The sequence below is a fragment of the Tiliqua scincoides genome, chromosome 1, assembly GCF_035046505.1.
Source record: "Tiliqua scincoides isolate rTilSci1 chromosome 1, rTilSci1.hap2, whole genome shotgun sequence".
Lineage (NCBI taxonomy): Eukaryota > Metazoa > Chordata > Lepidosauria > Squamata > Scincidae > Tiliqua > Tiliqua scincoides.
In genome coordinates, this window is record NC_089821.1 from 2,212,239 (window position 1) to 2,229,395 (window position 17,157).

Here is a 17,157-nt window from a genome sequence, read left to right on the forward strand (position 1 = left end):
GTTTTTTTTTCCTTGTAACCTGTAGTTGGTGAGTATTTCTCCTGATTCTTGAGCTGTGGGTTCATTTTGCACACTAACGCATCCCTCTTTGACTCCAGCATGCACGGTAGCCACATGACAACGAATTCTAACTTTCTCCTTTCTGTCCTCATCTGTAAATGCCCTCCGACCTCTGCTGTGTGTGTCTCATGTCTCTCACCTGTTATCTTTTTATCTCTCTTCCCTGTTCTCACCTCTGTCCACCTTTCCTTCATCACTTCTTCATTCTCAACAAAGAAAGAAATGGTGTGATATTTCTCCTCCTTCCCAAGCCTCCACTAGAAAGCATGGGCCACTTCAAGGTAAAGGGCAAAGGCTTGACACGGAAGGTCTTTCACGCTAGCTGTGAATGGTATGCTGTGCAGCGCACCCACCGGTGACTTACTCTACTCTCCCCCACCACTTGTCACATGTTGAGTCTTTGTAAAACAAGAACAAGAGAGAATTTCTGGGCATTGGTGCGGGGGGGGGCGGCTTTTTTAATTTTTCCCTTTGTGCATGATTCTGCCCCACCCCCACCCCCCGCACAGTAAATTTTATGCTGTCATCCCCTTGTAGATTGTTTGGCGCTACAGTGCCTGGTGATAAAATGAAACGTCCCCATTTGGGAGGCAATGGGAGGGGTTTTGCCCTTCGTAAGAAAGTGCTTGGTCCAAGCAGACACAATAGCATTGGAGTGATTAGATCAGCCTCATGGCAGTGTGCTTTTAAAAGCAGTGTTAGACTTCTGACCCGGCCATCACGGCTGGCGGTAACCACTTTAAGAAATCCACCAGAAGGAAAGCAAGAGATGTGTCCAGAGATTTATCTGCCTTCAGCAGGAACTCAGTCGTGGGTGTTCTTGTTTTTATGATGGCATTAGTGACAATGTTTCCTTTGAGTGATTTGGGGTGGAAACCTTTTTCCACAAAGTGGTAGTGATACTGAAGATTCAAGTTGCTCTTAAGTGGAGTGTGTGCCCAAAAATGCATGTTGCACCCTAACGTGTTTCAGAAACATTTTCCCATAAGCCTATATAATAATACGTACATTCACACAGTTCTGGAATTCAAATGGCTAAACATGGAGTACCTCTCATGAGCCATGTGCATCCTCTTCCCACTGCAGCCCCTCACAGCCCCCTCCCCCAAATTCTGGAAGTCAGGAGGATCTTTCAGAGCAGGTTCGTGATGCAGTGCCCAGGGAGGGGAGGAGCCACAAGAGACGGTAGGCAACAACCTTGGCCTCTGGGAAGTGCATCCTGTGCACACCTGGGGCTCTTTGGACCCCCGACTGTGAATAAACTCTGCTAAACAGTTTGAGGGCAAAAATATACTGAGTCCTATCCAACTTTCCAGCACTGATGCAGTTGTGCCAACAGGGCATGCGCTGCATTCTGCGGTGAGGGTACAGGCACGGAAGCCACTGAAAGGTATGAGAATGAACATTCCCTTACCGTGGGACTGCATTATGACTGCACCTGTGCAGGTTGGTTAGGATTGGGCCCATGAGGAATGTGGTTGAAATCCCTGTGAAGGCAAAGCAGCTCAATCTCTGAGGCCTCCTGATTTCAGCTTTTTCTGCTGCTTTTGCCTGTTAAACTCTCGGCACATAGCAGAGTGTGTGAGGTCCACTAGAAGCAATGGACAGTGTTTCCAGGTGTGTGCGCTTCTGGTCAAAATAGAGATATAGGGTGTTTTTGGAGGGGAAGGCTGGTTTGTTTCATAAGACCTGAGTATTTGCCAAGCTGCAGCATCACTTTGGTTTCCCTGGTTTCATCCTCATTGAAAATAGACACCCAGCAAATATTGGGCACAGTTGTGAATTCTATATCTGTAAGTAAGATTCAGTTGATGTTCCAGAGGAGTTGGGTGTCTGCAATGTCACCAGCACCGTATGAGTTGCTAAGACTGTCCGAACTTAGGGATGGAATTGGCAGTGTGTGTGTTTTAGGCAATCGGTATCTGTTTATAAATCTTGGCTATCTTCAGTTGGTGCATTCCCTGCTGTTCCTAAAAAACACAGATAGGGTGATACCTTTACAAGAATGTGCAAGTGTTTATCTTCTTCAGATTCTTTGAGTAAGCAACTGAAAAAAGAATTACTTTTTCATCCCATCAGTTGCGGACCTCAAAAGTTTACACTTGCTTGATTAATCAGATCTGGTCTCCTAAAAAGACTGGTTTTGTATCTCTTACAGAAGTCTGACCACTGCAATACCTCTGTTCAATCTAACTCTTCTGCTGCTGTTCCTGCCTCTCCCCTTTTTGGCCTACCCAGGAGAAATTGCTCTGCTTTGGAATCTGTACCAGGCTGTCTCTCAAATTCATCTTGTTCCTTTTACAAAGATAACAAACCTTGTAGTGTATCCAACTAGCATAATCTGTTAATGTTTCTGCCCTGTACTTCTGTAGGGACTGATATGTCAAGAGTGTGGAGCTGAAAACAGGTGCCAGCCTGAACTCTTTTTAGTCTTTCCTCCAGCCTAGCACTCCCTGCCTTGTTGTCATGAACTGCCTCCTTCGGGGCTTGCAGTTCCCATTGGGCCTTTCACACAGGGGTGGGGAATGGGCTTGGTTTGCTGGTTCTGGCAGCTGGTTCTCCAGTGCTGCTCCTTCTACACCAAGCAAAGCCGTATGCTGGGGACTTGCTCTTTCCTAATTTTCTGCTGTCACAAATTGTCCTGATCTGTGTGGTTGTCCTTGTTTCCTGCAGGCTCCTACCCAGAGACTCAGGCGTCCGAAGCTCCAGCCACAGCGCAGATGGACGGGCCCAATCTAACCTTCCCCATCTCTCCCCGGACTAGCAAGAGCCGCATGTCAATGAAGCTGCGGCGCTCCTCTGGCTCAGCCAACAAGACCTAAGAAGGGGTGAAGCCTCTTCCCCCCCCCCAGAAGTCAGCTTCTCCCTTGTGCCTAAGGACAATACTTTTCCTTGCTCCTCCATTCTTACATTTATTTTAGCAAACCATATTGAAATTTTATTTCCAAGTGAAAATATTTTAGCTTTTGTTAGAACATTTTATCCGACTTGCTGCTGCCATCGCCTGCCGTGCAGTGGCCTTTCTGCACCTTTTTATCTGTCTTTGTGAGACGTTCCGCAATCAAAGCAGCTGCTCTCTTTTATCTTCTGGGGTTGCTTGCGAGCCGTCCCTGGAGCTGGAGGCTGCAGGCATGTTCTGCTCTGTTCATTGCGCAGCCCTTTCAATAATGTAACAGGTGCACGTGAATGTACTACTTCTCAAATGAAGAGGCTTTTCTCAAGCCCTCTTCATAGTGATGCTAAAATATACAGAATTATGCACATCTAGGTGATAAGAATCAGCCCTTCCCGGTAAGCAGAGGCCCAGCGCTGCCTCTTTTGCAGTCATTCACTGCCGGATAGACCCAACAGCAGGATCACAGTGTCCAAGTACAAACAGCTGCCTGCTCTCTCTTGCTAGTGTTGGCTTTCCCACTGGAAGCTATGACCCCAGTCAGAAAATCCTTCTCTTCCTCCAGAAGTGAGGCTGCTCCTTGCTCAACACACAGATTTTCAAGCACTTTGCCATGTCAGTCCTTCGCTCTGAGCTGTATACCATTCTGAACATAAAAAGAAAAGGGTTAGGGTGCCCGTGTATGGGCAGAGGTATCTGCAACCACATTCCACCCCACACTCCTGCCGGTCCCAGAGGCATTTTCCTTCCGAAGAACAACCACCGCGTGTGTCATTTGCCATCTTCTGCTCTAACAACGTATAGCATGGCACCGGTATTAACTGCATGTGTAAATATCTGTCCCTCACCCGGGCAACTATAGAAATATATATTGATGTATTTGTTCGCCGTGTAGTATATACAAATTTGTAATGGTTGAAGAAGAGACATGCTATTTAATAATACAATAAAATTATTCTTACCACCTTCTGTCTACTCTGTTTTGCACTGCAAAGATTGGAAAGGTTTTCACCTAAATCAGTAGCAATTTGACCGACTTCATGAGGAGAGTGGAGAGCTGCCGTGGACTGGCCAGGTGGGCTGAGTTCTTACAGTTGGGTTTACAGATGCTCCCCTTAGTCTCATTTAATAATTCCAGATGTGATCTGTCCTCAAAACTTGGCTTGTGCCTCAGGCAATTTTGGTTCATTTTGCCTAAAATGTTTAACACGTGCACAAGGTCTTCTACAGCAAGTAGAGCTGCACTGCCAAGTGTGGTTGGCCAAGTCTGTTCTCACAATCAGAGAATTGCCTGCTGTTTACATTGTGTAATTGCCGGCTCTGTCATCACATAAGACACTGTCACAGCCCTACTTATGCAAATACATGAAAAGTCAACCAGGTACCCTGTTGAAGTTAAGAGAATGGGGGAGGATGGTGGCAGCTGCGGTTCTCATTTGTTTAGCTGAGGAACGGTGACATTAAAATAGGAGCTTGCAGTCAAAACAATTGTTGATTGGCTTACAAGAAAAAAAACTGGTGCCTTGGAAAGGAAGCTTTTCAATATATATAAAACATTTCTGCCTAACTTTGTTCCTATAGATTATTTCCCTCGCTAGCATTGGGTGCCATCTTTGAAGGGTCAGGGTGGCAACGCTGAGGAAATTCATCCTGGCAAGGAGGGAAAGTGTCAGAAGGGAGCAGGCTTTTGCCCTTCGGGGCTTCTCTTGGGTGTCTCAAGAATTGAGGGCTGGCTCCATACTGGACATGTTTAAAAATCACCCCGTATAGGGCAGCGCTGGAGTTCTGGGGAAAGCAAATGGAAGGGGAAAGGGAAGCCTGCCTGCCAGGCTGAGACTGAAAGCTGGGCCGGCTCCCACGTTGCTCTGGCTGCTCAGAGTTGGACTCCCTTCACCTGCTGCCTTCCAGGGGGTGCGACTGAAGAAGGTCTGGCCCGAGAGGCACCTGGACAGCACGTGGGGAGCGCGGAGCGCGCGGTCTCGCCGTGGCGCTGCTCTTGGAAGGCCTGGGCGCGGAGTCTCCCTCGGCGGGCGCGGGCGCGGCTCTGGCTGCGGCTCTCCTAGCAGGCGGGCCGGAGCGGCAGCTGGAGCAGGAGCAGCGGCCTGCCGTCGGCGGCGGGCGCGGCGGGCGGGCACTTGGGCGCGTGGCAGGCCAGGCCGGGCGGGCCCAGGAAGGCGGCGGGGCAGCGCTTGCAGGCCAGGCGGCCGTCGGGCTCCGGGGCGGCGGCGGCGGCGGGGCCGTCGGGGGGCGCGCGCGGCAGCAGCAGCTCGGCGCGCGGCGCCCAGGGCGGGCGCGGCGCGCGGGCGTCGGCGGGGAAGGGCCCGCGCAGCGCGGCCGCGAAGGCGCCGTCGGGGGGCCGGTGCGTGCCCAGGTGCTTGCGCAGGTAGGCCTGGCGCCGGAAGCCGCGCCGGCAGTGCGGGCAGAGGAAGGGCGCGCCCGGCGGCGCGGCGGGCTCCTGGGCGGGCGGCGGGGCGGGCGGCGCGCCCTCGGGGGGCGGCGGCGGGGCGCCGGGCGCGGGCGGGCGCGGCTTGTGCCAGCGGCGGTGCGAGGCCAGGTTGGCGGGGCAGCTGAAGCTCTTCTGGCACTCGGGGCAGCGGTACTCCACGCGCACGATCCGCGAGCAGCGGTGCTGCGCCAGCGCCGGCGGGTCGGCGAAGGGCTCCCGGCACAGCTGGCAGACGAAGGCGCCCCGCCGCGGCCCCCCGACGGCGCCCGCCGCCCCCGCCGCCCCCTCCGCCGCCGCCCGGATGCGCAGCCCCAGCACGGGCGACGTGGTCACCTCGTCCGCGAAGCTCAGCCTGCGCGCCGCCTTCGGCCTCTTCGACGGCGCGGCCGGGCGCGGGGCGGCGGGCGGCGGGGCCGGCGGGGCGGGCGGCGGCGGCGGAGGCTCGGCCGGGGCCGCCCCGTCCGCGGGGCCCGCGCCCCAGGCGGCGGCCGGCGGGGAGCGGGGCGGCGGCGGCGGCTGCGGCGCGCGGGGCGCCTCCTCCAGGCCGGCTGCGGACGGCCCGCCCGGGGGGCGCAGGCGGAAGGCGGCGGCCGGCCGGCGGCTCCTGCGCTTCACCAGGAAGCCCCGCGGCATCTCCGCTGCCGTCGGGCTGCGCTGAGTGGCCGCGCTGCTGCCCGCGCCCTTTATAGCCCCGGCCCGCGGGGGGGGGGCGTCATCCCGCCCCTCGCCCGGGGCCGCCAATCAGGAGCGGGGAGGGGAGGGGAGGGTCGCCTCCTCACCTGCGCACGGGTCCCGCCCCAGGTGCTGCTCGCCCGCGCGGCCCCCCGCCCGGCCCCGTCGGGCTGAGCACGGAGCGGCAGCGGGCAGCCCGGGGGTCCTGCGGGCGGGCGGGCGAGATCCTGGCAGAGGACCCCGCCTCGCAGAGCCCCCCGTCCCGCCCGGCCCTCCTCCGGGGAGCCTGGACGGGGCGGCCGCGCCCGGGAGCTGTCCAGCAGCACCAGCCGGACGGAGCCCCAGCGAGCGCCGCTCCGCGCCCCCGCCGGCAGCCGCAGCCGGGCTCCCCCCGACTCTGCCCGCGGGGCTGGGAGCGGAGCGCCCCAGGAGCCCCCGCACGGCCGGCGTCCGCCCCCCCCCCCGCTTCCTCGAAACTCTGCCGCCGACCTGGCGCCTCTCGCGGCTCCGCAGCAGCTCCGGTGCCCGGAGTGTTCCCGGACCAGCCGCCCTCGATCCGGACCTTCTGCGCGCTCCGGCCCCCCACCCTCGACTGCCGCCCCAAGGTCCGCTCCCCCTCCCTCCCCAAACGCCCGCCATCCTGCCCCAGACCCACCGGCTCCCCTCACTCTTGGCCCAAGCGGAGCCCCGACAGGAGGGAAGCCGAGCCCGTCTGCGGCCGCTGCCCGCGACCCTCGCGAGGTCTCTCCCCCTGTCTCTGCCTCCCGTCTTCACAGTCCTGACTGCAGGCTCCTCGGGGCAGGGACCTCCCCTTGTGCCCCCCAAGCGCCGAGCAGAGCACTGGCAGGATGAGAGTACAGTTCGGCCCGCTCTGGAGCACTGGAGGGTGCCCCGCAGGCTACTCTTGAGGGGGGGCTGGGGGGGCCAGCGAGCCTGCAGGTGAAAAGGTTCCTTGCCCATAACCAGCAAGCAGAGCAGGAGAGGCTGGTGTCATCCTGCGGGCGAAAATGAAGGGAGAGCTGGACTGACCCTCAGGGGGGTCTGAGAAAGGTACCAAGGAATAGGGGCATGCAGTGGGTGGAGGGGCAGAGCTTTGCACGTGGCTTGAGTGTGCTCCAGCACCTCACACAGTGGCACTTTTGAAGGACTGGGGGGCTCTCTCACCTGCCTCCCCACCCACCACACATCCCTGCAAAGAAACCACAGAGCGTGTCTGGGGGTGGAAACTGAAAGCAGGGCCTTTGGTCTAACCCAGGGGTGCCCAAACCCCTGCCCTGGGGCCACATGCGGCCCTTGAGGCTTCTCAATGCGGCCCTCATGGAGTCCCAAGTCTAAAATGAGCCTCTTGCCCACCGGAGATTTACTGGAGCCCACACTGGCCTGACACAACTGCTCTCAGCGTAAGGGCGACTGTTTGACCTCTTGAGTGAGCTGTGGGATGAGGGCTCCCTCCACTGCTTGCTGTTTCATGTCTGTGATGCAGCAGAGGCAGCAAAGGAAAGGCCAGCCTTGCTTTGTGCAAGGCCTTTTATAGGCCTTGAGCTATTGCAAGACCTTCCTTCATTCATATAAGTTCATCTTTAATGTATTCATTTATGTAAATGTATGTAAATTTATTCAAATTTGAAATGTAAATTAATTCTTCCCCCCCCCCGGCCCCCAACACAGTGTCAGAGAGATAATGTGGCCCTCCTGCCAAAATCTTTGGACACCCCTGGTCTAACCCTTCACTTGGGGACATTGCAAGAGGCACCAGTCCTAAAGGGTAACCGCAGTGCCTTTAAACAAGAAATCGGGCGCTGTGTTTATTTCTCATTTTGTCCACTTTTAACAAAGTTTCTGCTTTTTTCAGGTTGTTGGTTTTCTTAAAAATAATTGTGCACAAACCCACTTCTGAAAGGTTGCATATACCCATCACGGCTTGTAACCTGTGATGGACTCTTCCTCCAGAAATCAGTCCAATCCTCTTTTAAAGACATCTCAACCAGATGCTGTCACCACATCCTGTGGCAAGGAGTTCCACAGACTAATTACACAATGGATAAAGAAATACTTTATTTGATCTGTTCTAATTCTTTCAACTCTCAATTTTAGTGGATGTCCCCTGGTTCTGGTGTTTTATGAGAGGGAAAAGAATATCCCTCTATCTGTTCCACCCATCCTCTGCATAATTTTGTATGTCTCAGTCATGCCCCCCCTCAGGTGACAAATGCAATATTTCCTCTTAAGGGTGGTGACCCACCCACTAATCATTTTGGTTGCTCTCTTCTGCACCAGTTCCACTATGTCCTTTTTGAGATGTGGCCATCAGAACTAGTCACAATACTCCAGGTGTGGCTTTATCATTGATTTGTACAATGGCACAATAATATTGATCATTTTATTCTCAATCCCCATTTTAATGATTTGAAGCATAGAATTGGCCTTCTTCACTGCCACCATGCCTTGGGTCAACACTTTCAGACTGAGCTGTCTGCCAGCTCAGAACCCATTAATGTATATGTGGAGTTTTGGTTTCTTGACCCAATGTGCATTACTTTACACTTACTTACATTACATTAATTTGCTTGTATCCAGATTGTACTGCAGGCAAAATGAGGATCATTTTATTCTGGGAAAAAACAGCAAAACGATTCCCCATAAATATGCAAGAAAGAAGCAAACACCAGTTGGCAAGTCTATACGTACAGTATATATTAAGTGCATTTGCTGGAAATGTTCCTCCCCATCCTCACCCCCAAGTCTATAACGTCTCCATCAATAACCCACCTCAGTCATCTAAGAGAACTGCAGTTATTGGATTGGAAACGGGAATGAAGCTGTGGAGAAGAATGGGATATTTTCTCCTCTGAAATTTCCCTGCTGCTTCGGAAGGATTTCACACCTGTTGCAGCTCAATACATTTTTTATTTACAGGCAGCTTTGTGAACTCCAGGAATTTGTCATCACTGGGAGAGTGATTCAGAAGTGCTTACTATAAGAACTGACACCCCTAGAACCAGAGTGTCCCATCCAGGTGCCTCTATAGTGTGTAGGTATTGCTCTAATTAGGGTGTCATCTCTTGGGATATATATGGTTGTCCCTGCTGTAGGTATTGCATTTTATGTTGTCGTTCGCTTAATTTTTATTGTTGTCATCTGTTTTGGACATTCTGTAAGGGGAATGAACTAGACATGTTTAAATAAATAAAGAAGAAAATATTTTCAGGGAAGCCAAAACAGAGAATACTTTTTGCTACCAGGAGGAAAGGCTCCAATCATCAGACTGCTGCCCAGTTTTATAAGATGCTGACTTCTGTTTGGAGAACTTGGAATCATGTGCTATTTTTCCTGGTTGAAGAAACCAATTCTGGCTTGCCGGGTGAGGGGCCACAGCTCAGTCACAGAGCACATGCCGTGCATGCGGAAGATTCTAGGTGCAATCCTTGTGCTCTTTGGGAAGTACTGTACTGAAAAAGACCCTTGTCTGAAACAATGGAGACAAGGCCACTGTCTACATCATCTCTCAGTGTCCACAGGAATTTTCTGACAGATGCTATGTCTCATAGTCACATGTGTTAAGGAGCGGCAGGAATCATTTATTGTCAACGCGTTCTGCACCAGCTCTGCCTGCTGGCAACCCGGCTGCTCTTATTAGTTGCCAGAGTGATGACTGTCCTAAGAGATGCTGTGGTGATTGGGATTGGGAAGAAAAGGGATGAGTTGTTGTACAGTAGATAGCAAGGACCGGTGATCCTTTATTCCTCCTGTCACAGCCGGTTCGAAGGAAGGAGGGGCTCTACCTCTTCTCCTCCTCTTGCCTTATGCTCTTGGGAATAATTTCCACTCTCTCCTTCCTTTGCTGTTTGAAGAGATGGATCTCAGCAGCCTGCCATTCTCCTCCTGTGCTTATGGATCTCTGATAACCTTGAATGAACTGAATTCCTAGTGATTGGACGGCCTCCCTTGTACATTCTGTGCTCCTGGATCTCTTGACATCTGTTAACTTTTGACTAGACTGCCACTGAAAGGTGTAAATTTATTATCTTGTAAGCCACCTTGAGTCCTTAAGCAGGGTGGAAAGGTGGGATAAACAAACACACAAACACCTCCCTTCCTTCGCTTCCCTCAGGGTGGGTCTCCTTGTCTTATAAACTCCTTGGCATTGTATTTTTACATGTATGCAATATAATGTGACATTATATTGCATATCATTTCATTTTTCACTTTGCTTTCCCGTCCTCTAGCTCTCTGCAGCCTTTCCTGTGGAACTCTGCCTGAAGCCATCTCTCCTGCGCCATCTCTCTGAAGTCAGAATCATTCTATTTTGGAGTTAAACATCCTGGTAATGGTCGTGAATGTTTTCCTTGGAAAGGGCTGCAGCTGGGGCTCAACCTGTGGAGCCTGCTTCTGTAGTCAGGGAGACACTTGAACTTTCCCTGTTTGGTCCTTCACTGTTGGGCTCTGATGTCCTCTGGTTCTTATGAAGCCTTCTGCTTCTCCCAGTCCAATTCTATGGGCTTCTAGTGCTGGCAGAACTAGCTTTCCATCAGTGCTATTACCTTTATTATCTTATTACCTTTATTACCTTACCTTTACCCCTCTGAAGTCTGCCACAGGCGAGGTCATCCAGGATCGGGCGCAGCAGATGGAACGCTGGGTGCAGCACTACTCTGAGCTATATTCCAGAGAAAATGTAGTCACCGAAGAAGCACTGAACAACATTGAGTGCCTGCCTGTGCTGGAAGAGCTTGACAGTGAACCAACCCTAGAAGAACTTCACGTGGCCCTGGACTCCCTTGCCTTTGGCAAGGCACCTGGAAAAGACAGCATCCCTGCTGAAGTCCTAAAATGCTGCAAAGAGATCATCGTCACTGAGCTGCATGAAATCATCTGTCTCTGCTGGAGAGAAGGTGGAGTACCTCAAGACATGAGGGATGCAAACATCATCACACTGTACAAGAACAAAGGTGACAGGGGTGACTGCAACAACTACCGCGGCATCTCTCTCCTTAGCGTTGTAGGAAAGCTGTTTGCCCAAGTTGTACCAAAGAGGCTCCAGGTACTTGCAGAGAGCGTCTATCCAGAATCGCAGTGTGGATTCCGAGCCAACAGGTCCACCACTGATATGGTATTCTCCCTTAGACAACTGCAGGAGAAATGCAGGGAACAACGACAGCCACTCTTTATAGCCTTCATAGATCTCACAAAGGCTTTCGACCTGGTCAGCAGAGACGGCCTCTTCAAGATTCTCCCCAAGATTGGATGTCCACCCAGGCTCCTCAGCATCGTCAGATCTTTCCACAAGGACATGAAGGGCACTGTTGTCTTCAATGGTTCCACATCAGACCCTTTTGACATCCGAAGCGGAGTGAAGCAGGGCTGTGTTCTTGCACCAACCTTGTTTGGGATTTTCTTCGCTGTCCTGCTGAAGCAGGCCTTTGGAACTGCAACAGAAGGCATCTATCTCCGGACCAGATCAGATGGAAAGCTCTTCAACCTCTCCAGACTGAGAGCAAAATCCAAAGTCCAGCTGAAATGTCTGCGTGACTTCCTCTTTGCCGACGATGCAGCTGTCACTACCCACTCTGCCAAAGATCTCCAGCAGCTCATGGATCATTTTAGCAAGGCCTGCCAAGATTTTGGACTGACAATCAGCCTGAAGAAAACACAGGTCATGGTTCAGGATGTGGACTCACCTCCCTGCATTACAATCTCTGAGCATGAACTGGAGGTTGTCCATGACTTTGTGTACCTTGGCTCAACGATCTCCGACACTCATTCTCTCGATACCGAGCTAAACAAGCGCATCAGTAAAGCAGCTACCACGTTTTCCAGACTCACAAAGAGAGTCTGGTCCAACAAGAAGCTGACGGAACATACCAAGATCCAGGTCTACAGAGCTTGCGTCCTGAGTACACTTCTGTACTGCAGCGAGTCATGGACTCTTCGCTCACAACAGGAGAGGAAACTGAGCGCTTTCCACATGCGCTGCCTCCGACGCATCCTCGGCATCACCTGGCAGGACAAAGTTCCAAACAACACAGTCCTGGAACGTGCTGGAATCCCTAGCATGTATTCACTGCTGAAACAGAGACGCCTGCGTTGGCTTGGTCATGTCGTGAGAATGGATGATGGCCGGATCCCAAAGGATCTCCTCTATGGAGAACTCGTGCAAGGAAAGCGCCCTACAGGTAGACCACAGCTGCGATACAAGGACATCTGCAAGAGGGATCTGAAGGCCTTAGGGATGGACCTCAACAAGTGGGAAACCCTGGCCTCTGAGCGGCCTGCTTGGAGGCAGGCTGTGCAGCATGGCCTTTCCCAGTTTGAAGAGACACTTTGCCAACAGTCTGAGGCTAAGAGGCAAAGAAGGAAGGCCCATAGCCAGGGAGACAGACCAGGGACAGACTGCACTTGCTCCCGGTGTGGAAGGGATTGTCACTCCCGAATTGGCCTTTTCAGCCACACTAGACGCTGTGCCAGAACCACCTTTCAGAGCGCGATACCATAGTCTTTCGAGACTGAAGGTTGCCAATACAGATATTACCTTTATGGCTGCTGTAAAAGGCACTCTGGCAGCCTACAAAGTAGCACCCTGCTGGAGCATCAACCAGGACCTTCCCACACTTGCTGGAGGAGCACACTGGATCTGCTGAGGCAGGTGGGGCATCTTTTCCCTGCCAATAATATGAAACTCCACTTTTAAATATAGTGTCCTAGCTGACAAGGGAAGGGAAATTGGCAGGCGGTTCCATCCGAGATGCTTCCTCTGGGAGGTTTCAGGAGAGATCCAGGTCAATTTTCTCTCACTATACAGTGACCGGTGGTGCCGCTTTCATTACACACACGCATGTGGGTGTGCACGCACCTTCCTTCCTCGATATGCCCTTTATTGAGTTCTTATTGAGTTGTTCCCCTGTAATCTGAATGGGATCATTAGCAGTTATTCTCTGCATTTGGGGAGCTCCTCCAGCTGCTTGCCTTTGATTTCTTGTAAAGCTTTTCAGTACCAGCAGCAGCTTTGTTTCCCCAGGCGCTGCCAGCAACAGTCTCCTTTGCTTGTCCCAGGATGGAGACTTGGAAGGATGGGGCAGTTTGGAAAGCATCAAAATGAGTTAGCAGCAATTATTTTCTTCATCACATTTGGAGGGAGCAGGCCTAGCACAAGGCTGTTCACCACAACCTCCCTTAGATCTTACCTGTGACTATGTCTCTTGTGATCTGCAAAGCACTAAATTAGGTTGTAGAAGGTCATCTTCCTTCAAATGCAGGAACAGCAAGCCCTCCAACTACTAGGTAATGCTACCCAATTTGACTTCTATTAACGCTACACCAACTGCATCATTGCAAATTAATCTCCAGTGTTTCTAATATAAGGACTACCACATTTTCTTTAATTCTGTTCTCTGTCTTATAAGGGGCTTGGTGTTCTGGCCAGTATTAGAAATGCATCCAAATAACAACTGGTGTTTTTTTATATATATATTTTTTAAAGGTTGTGGGATCCTTATTTCTTCGTCCACTGAGATCCTTTGCTGTGAGCACAAATTATATCAGAATTACATCTATCCACAGTTTCCTGGGAGTAAGCCCCATTGTCACTAATGGGACTTACTTCTGAGTAGACATGCATAGGATTGGGCTGTCAGACTGCAAAGAGCCGCCACCTGAGAATCATAGAATCATGGAGTTGAAAGGGAACTGCAGGGTCATCCAGTTCAAACCCCTGCCTATGGCAGGAAGTCCTTCTAGAGTAGGGGTGTCCAAAGTTTTTGGCAGGAGGGCCACACTCTCACTCTCTCTCTCACACTGTGTTAGGGGCAGGGGGGGAAGACTTAATTTACATTTAAATTTGAATAAATTTACTTCAGTTTACATAAATGAATATATTAAAGATGAACTTATATGAATGAATGAAGGTCTTGCAATAGCTCAGGGCCTATAAAAGGCTTTGCACAAAGCAAGGCTGGCCTTTCCTTTGCTGCTGCTACTGCATCACAGATGTGAAACAGCAAGCAGTGGAGGGAGCCCTCATCCCACAGCTCACGCGAGAGGTCAAACAGTCACCCTCACGCTGAGAGCAGTTGCGTCGGGCCAGTGTGGGCTCCAACAAATCTCCAGAGGGCCAGAGGCTCATTGGAGATGGGGGGGGCTCCCTGAGGGCCGCATTGAGAGGCCTCGAGGGCCACAAGTGGCCCCAGGGCAGGGGTTTGGGCACCCCTGTTCTAGAGCATCTGCAGCAGGTGCCTTCAAGCAGGTGCCTGCTTGAAGATCTCCAGTGAGGAAGAATTCACCATCTCCTTTGGCAAAGCGTTCCACTGCCAAACCGTCTTTACCATCAGGAATTTCTTCCTGATGTCCAACCAGAATCTCCTCTCTTGCAGTTTGAATCCATTGAATTTAGTTCTACTTTCAGAGGCAATTTAGAACAAATGTGTTCCTTCTTCCATATGACATCCCTTAGGTACCTGAAGAGTGCTATCATATCCCCTCTCAGCTTTCTCTTCTCCTGGCCAAACAAACTGAATTCCCCAGCCTTCCCTCGTCAGGCTTGTTCCTAAGATCACCATCTAAAGATTGTAATATATTGTTGACAGAGCTTCCATGTACCTTGTACCCAGCAACAGTGTTCTCTCCTGCCAGTGTGTGTGTGAAAGAGACAGAGGGGGGGAGGGGAAAGAAACTCAAAATGTAGCTCACTAATTTGTGGTTTTCTTTAGTGAGTTCTAAGAAAGGAGCTGTGGATTGTTTTCTAATGGGCCTACGTCGCTGCCTGTAATTTTTGGCTCAGAAAATATTGGGAGTGAAGAAGAGAAAAGAAGGAAGCAGGAAGGGCTGTGCTGGATATTGTAGCTTTGCAACAAAGACACAGCAAGAAGATTGGGGACCATATAAAGAAGCAAAGAAAGAAACACAACTTTGAAGCTTTCAGGAAGTCTGGGGTATAAATGATTTACTTTATGGATACACTACTGGGGGAAAGGACTAGGATGATGTGATGTAAAGACATAACGGAGATGAAAACCAGAATGACACCTTGGAGACCAACTAATTCACCTGACACGAGTTTTTGCAGGCACCCAGCTACTTTATCAGGATCGACCGCAGGTGGTGGGTACATGTAGGCTGAAAAATACTGGAGGATGAACTAAATGAATCAGATGAGAACTACAGGTGAGGGAATGGCTCAATTCATCTTGAGTGCACAAGAACACAAGTACAAGGGACAACCCCATCAATCCGACTTACAGCTGATGCATCTTTTCCAACAAAGGCCCATAGCAAAGTAACAGCAAACCAAAAGCTTCAGGGGAGGGGACACACTGCAGTTTTCAGGTTCCTGCTAATAGCATATTAATGCAGAGTCTTGGGTCTGGATTTTTCTTGGTAGGGAAGGGAATTCTAGTGAGCAAGTTATTTAAAACTAGCCTTGGCAGTGGCACAGCTAAACGGGGTGCAAAGCACTAAGTTTTGTAGGGAGCCTCCCTGCAACGTGCAAGTGGCCCCCCTCCCTCCCCTTTAGAGCCATTGGCAGTGGGGGGGGGGATGAAAATAGAGGCTAATGCAGGATGGAGACCATGGGAAGGCAAATGCTCCCCTACCCAGAATGGCTCCAAAGGGGAGGGGAGGGGCCGCTTGCATGCTGTAGTGAGGCTCCCTGCAAAACTTAGTGCTTTGCACCCCCTCTAGCTATGCTATAGAGTCTTGGTATACTTGAGCGGTTGGAGGCTATTCCTTGATTTTACTGAATGTTGATATAGGGATGTTCTCAGCCCTGGACATACTTATGGAGTCCAAAAGCTTTGGTTATTATATTTCACACACATGCCCTGACATCCCAACTCAGCTAGTCTGTTGAACCTAGATGGTTGGAAAAGGAGTGGCCATGGTTGGGGGAATGTACACCCAATGGGTAGTATTTCACTGTGTGCAAGCCATTCTCTCTGCCCCCTTTTCCCTATTGCAGCATTCTTTCTCCAGCTGTTCCTGAGGGGTCAGGGACCCTTGGCAATGGCATGGGCTGCACCCTGGGGGTCTTTAGGGGACCTTTCCCAGTTGGGGTAGAAGTTCCATCTCCTCAAAGTAGACATTGAAACTTACGGCACAAAAAAGGAGCAAGACGTCTCTCTACTTGCTATGGGAGGCTTGAGTTCTGGTCAAAATATGCAATGATACATAGATTTGGAAAGTGTGACCCTCATAATAATTCACACTGCCTACTCAGAACAGAATAGGTTCCATGCAAGCATCTTGAACAGCCCAATCCAACGTAGTTCTCCCCCCACAGATACAGCTGTGTCAGCAATATACATGTACTGCATCCCACAGGGGAGACTTGATTCGCAGAGAAGGCAAGGGAACATTTGTTCCCTTCCTCTGGAACAAGCCTCTGCTGTCCACATGGGTCTACTCAGACCTGCACCAGCTACTTTCCTGACACAAACCTGAGTGGCCGTGTCTAGGAGGATCGAGGTTGGGAAGGGGGCATATCAGCGGCGCTGTTGCCACCCAGACTACCCCCTTCCAGGCCTCAATGCCCCCTTCTCCACCCATCTTCCGCCTTGGGTGAGAAAGGTGGAATACAAATCCAATAAATAAATCTGCTCCCATTCCTCCCCTTCCTGTTCTGACTGCCTATCACCCACCCCCATGCCAACTTGCTGGGGCTCCCTTAGTGGCCACCATCAGGCTCACTCTTCAGATGGTGGCTCGGCCACACTCTATGGTATACTGTAATTTACAATGGCCCAAAGTGTGCTGTGTCGCCAGAACATGCATTCCTATGTGCCCAGCAGGCTTGGACTGCAGGTTGGCTTCTTTCCTGAGGCTGCACGCTTTGCTTTTCAGGTGCTGTCTGCCCACTGCAGCGTCAGGAGGCACAGCCCAGATTTCACTCCGGTGTCACTCCAACACTCCTGTGTTGACCGTCCTCCGCCTACAGATATGGTTTGCTGGAAATTACTGGCTCTGTGTCTGTTGATAGTCGGCATAATCAGACATTTGTAAGCAGGCTGTCTCTTCAATCTGTTCAGCTGATGCACTTTACCTGATCTTTCATTAAAGTCATCAAAACACTTGCTGTGCTGCATCTAATGAATGTTGC

The 17,157-nt window shown here is 51.4% G+C and overlaps 2 protein-coding genes across 9 annotated transcripts in view; one reads left to right on the forward strand and one right to left on the reverse strand.

The window, feature by feature from the left end:
• The window catches only part of RALGAPA1 (Ral GTPase activating protein catalytic subunit alpha 1), a 186,212-nt gene extending 182,293 nt beyond the window's left edge, over positions 1–3,919 (forward strand). For 4 of the 8 annotated variants that reach the window (XM_066613686.1, XM_066613722.1, XM_066613713.1 and 1 more), the window contains one exon: positions 2,734–2,791. Coding sequence is in view for 3 of the 8 variants with exons in the window: in XM_066613742.1 (XP_066469839.1) it covers positions 2,734–2,882 (149 nt within the window). In the remaining 5 variants the exon portion in view is untranslated. Of the gene's footprint in view, positions 1–25; positions 62–2,733 lie in introns of those variants that run through there. The other 4 variants (XM_066613742.1, XM_066613750.1, XM_066613759.1 and 1 more) reach the window with 2 other exon arrangements.
• A 1,093-nt stretch (positions 3,920–5,012) lies between these two features.
• INSM2 (INSM transcriptional repressor 2) lies at positions 5,013–6,032 on the reverse strand. The gene has a single exon (XM_066612015.1). The coding sequence runs from the start codon at positions 6,030–6,032 to the stop codon at positions 5,013–5,015; it is 1,020 nt and encodes a 339-aa protein (XP_066468112.1).
• Between the last annotated feature and the right edge of the window lie 11,125 nt (positions 6,033–17,157).

What these genes read in the sequence shown, in the direction of transcription:
- INSM2 (XM_066612015.1), bottom strand. Translation starts at nt 6,032, where the DNA reads ATGCCGCGGGGCTTCCTGGTGAAGCGCAGGAGCCGCCGGCCGGCCGCC.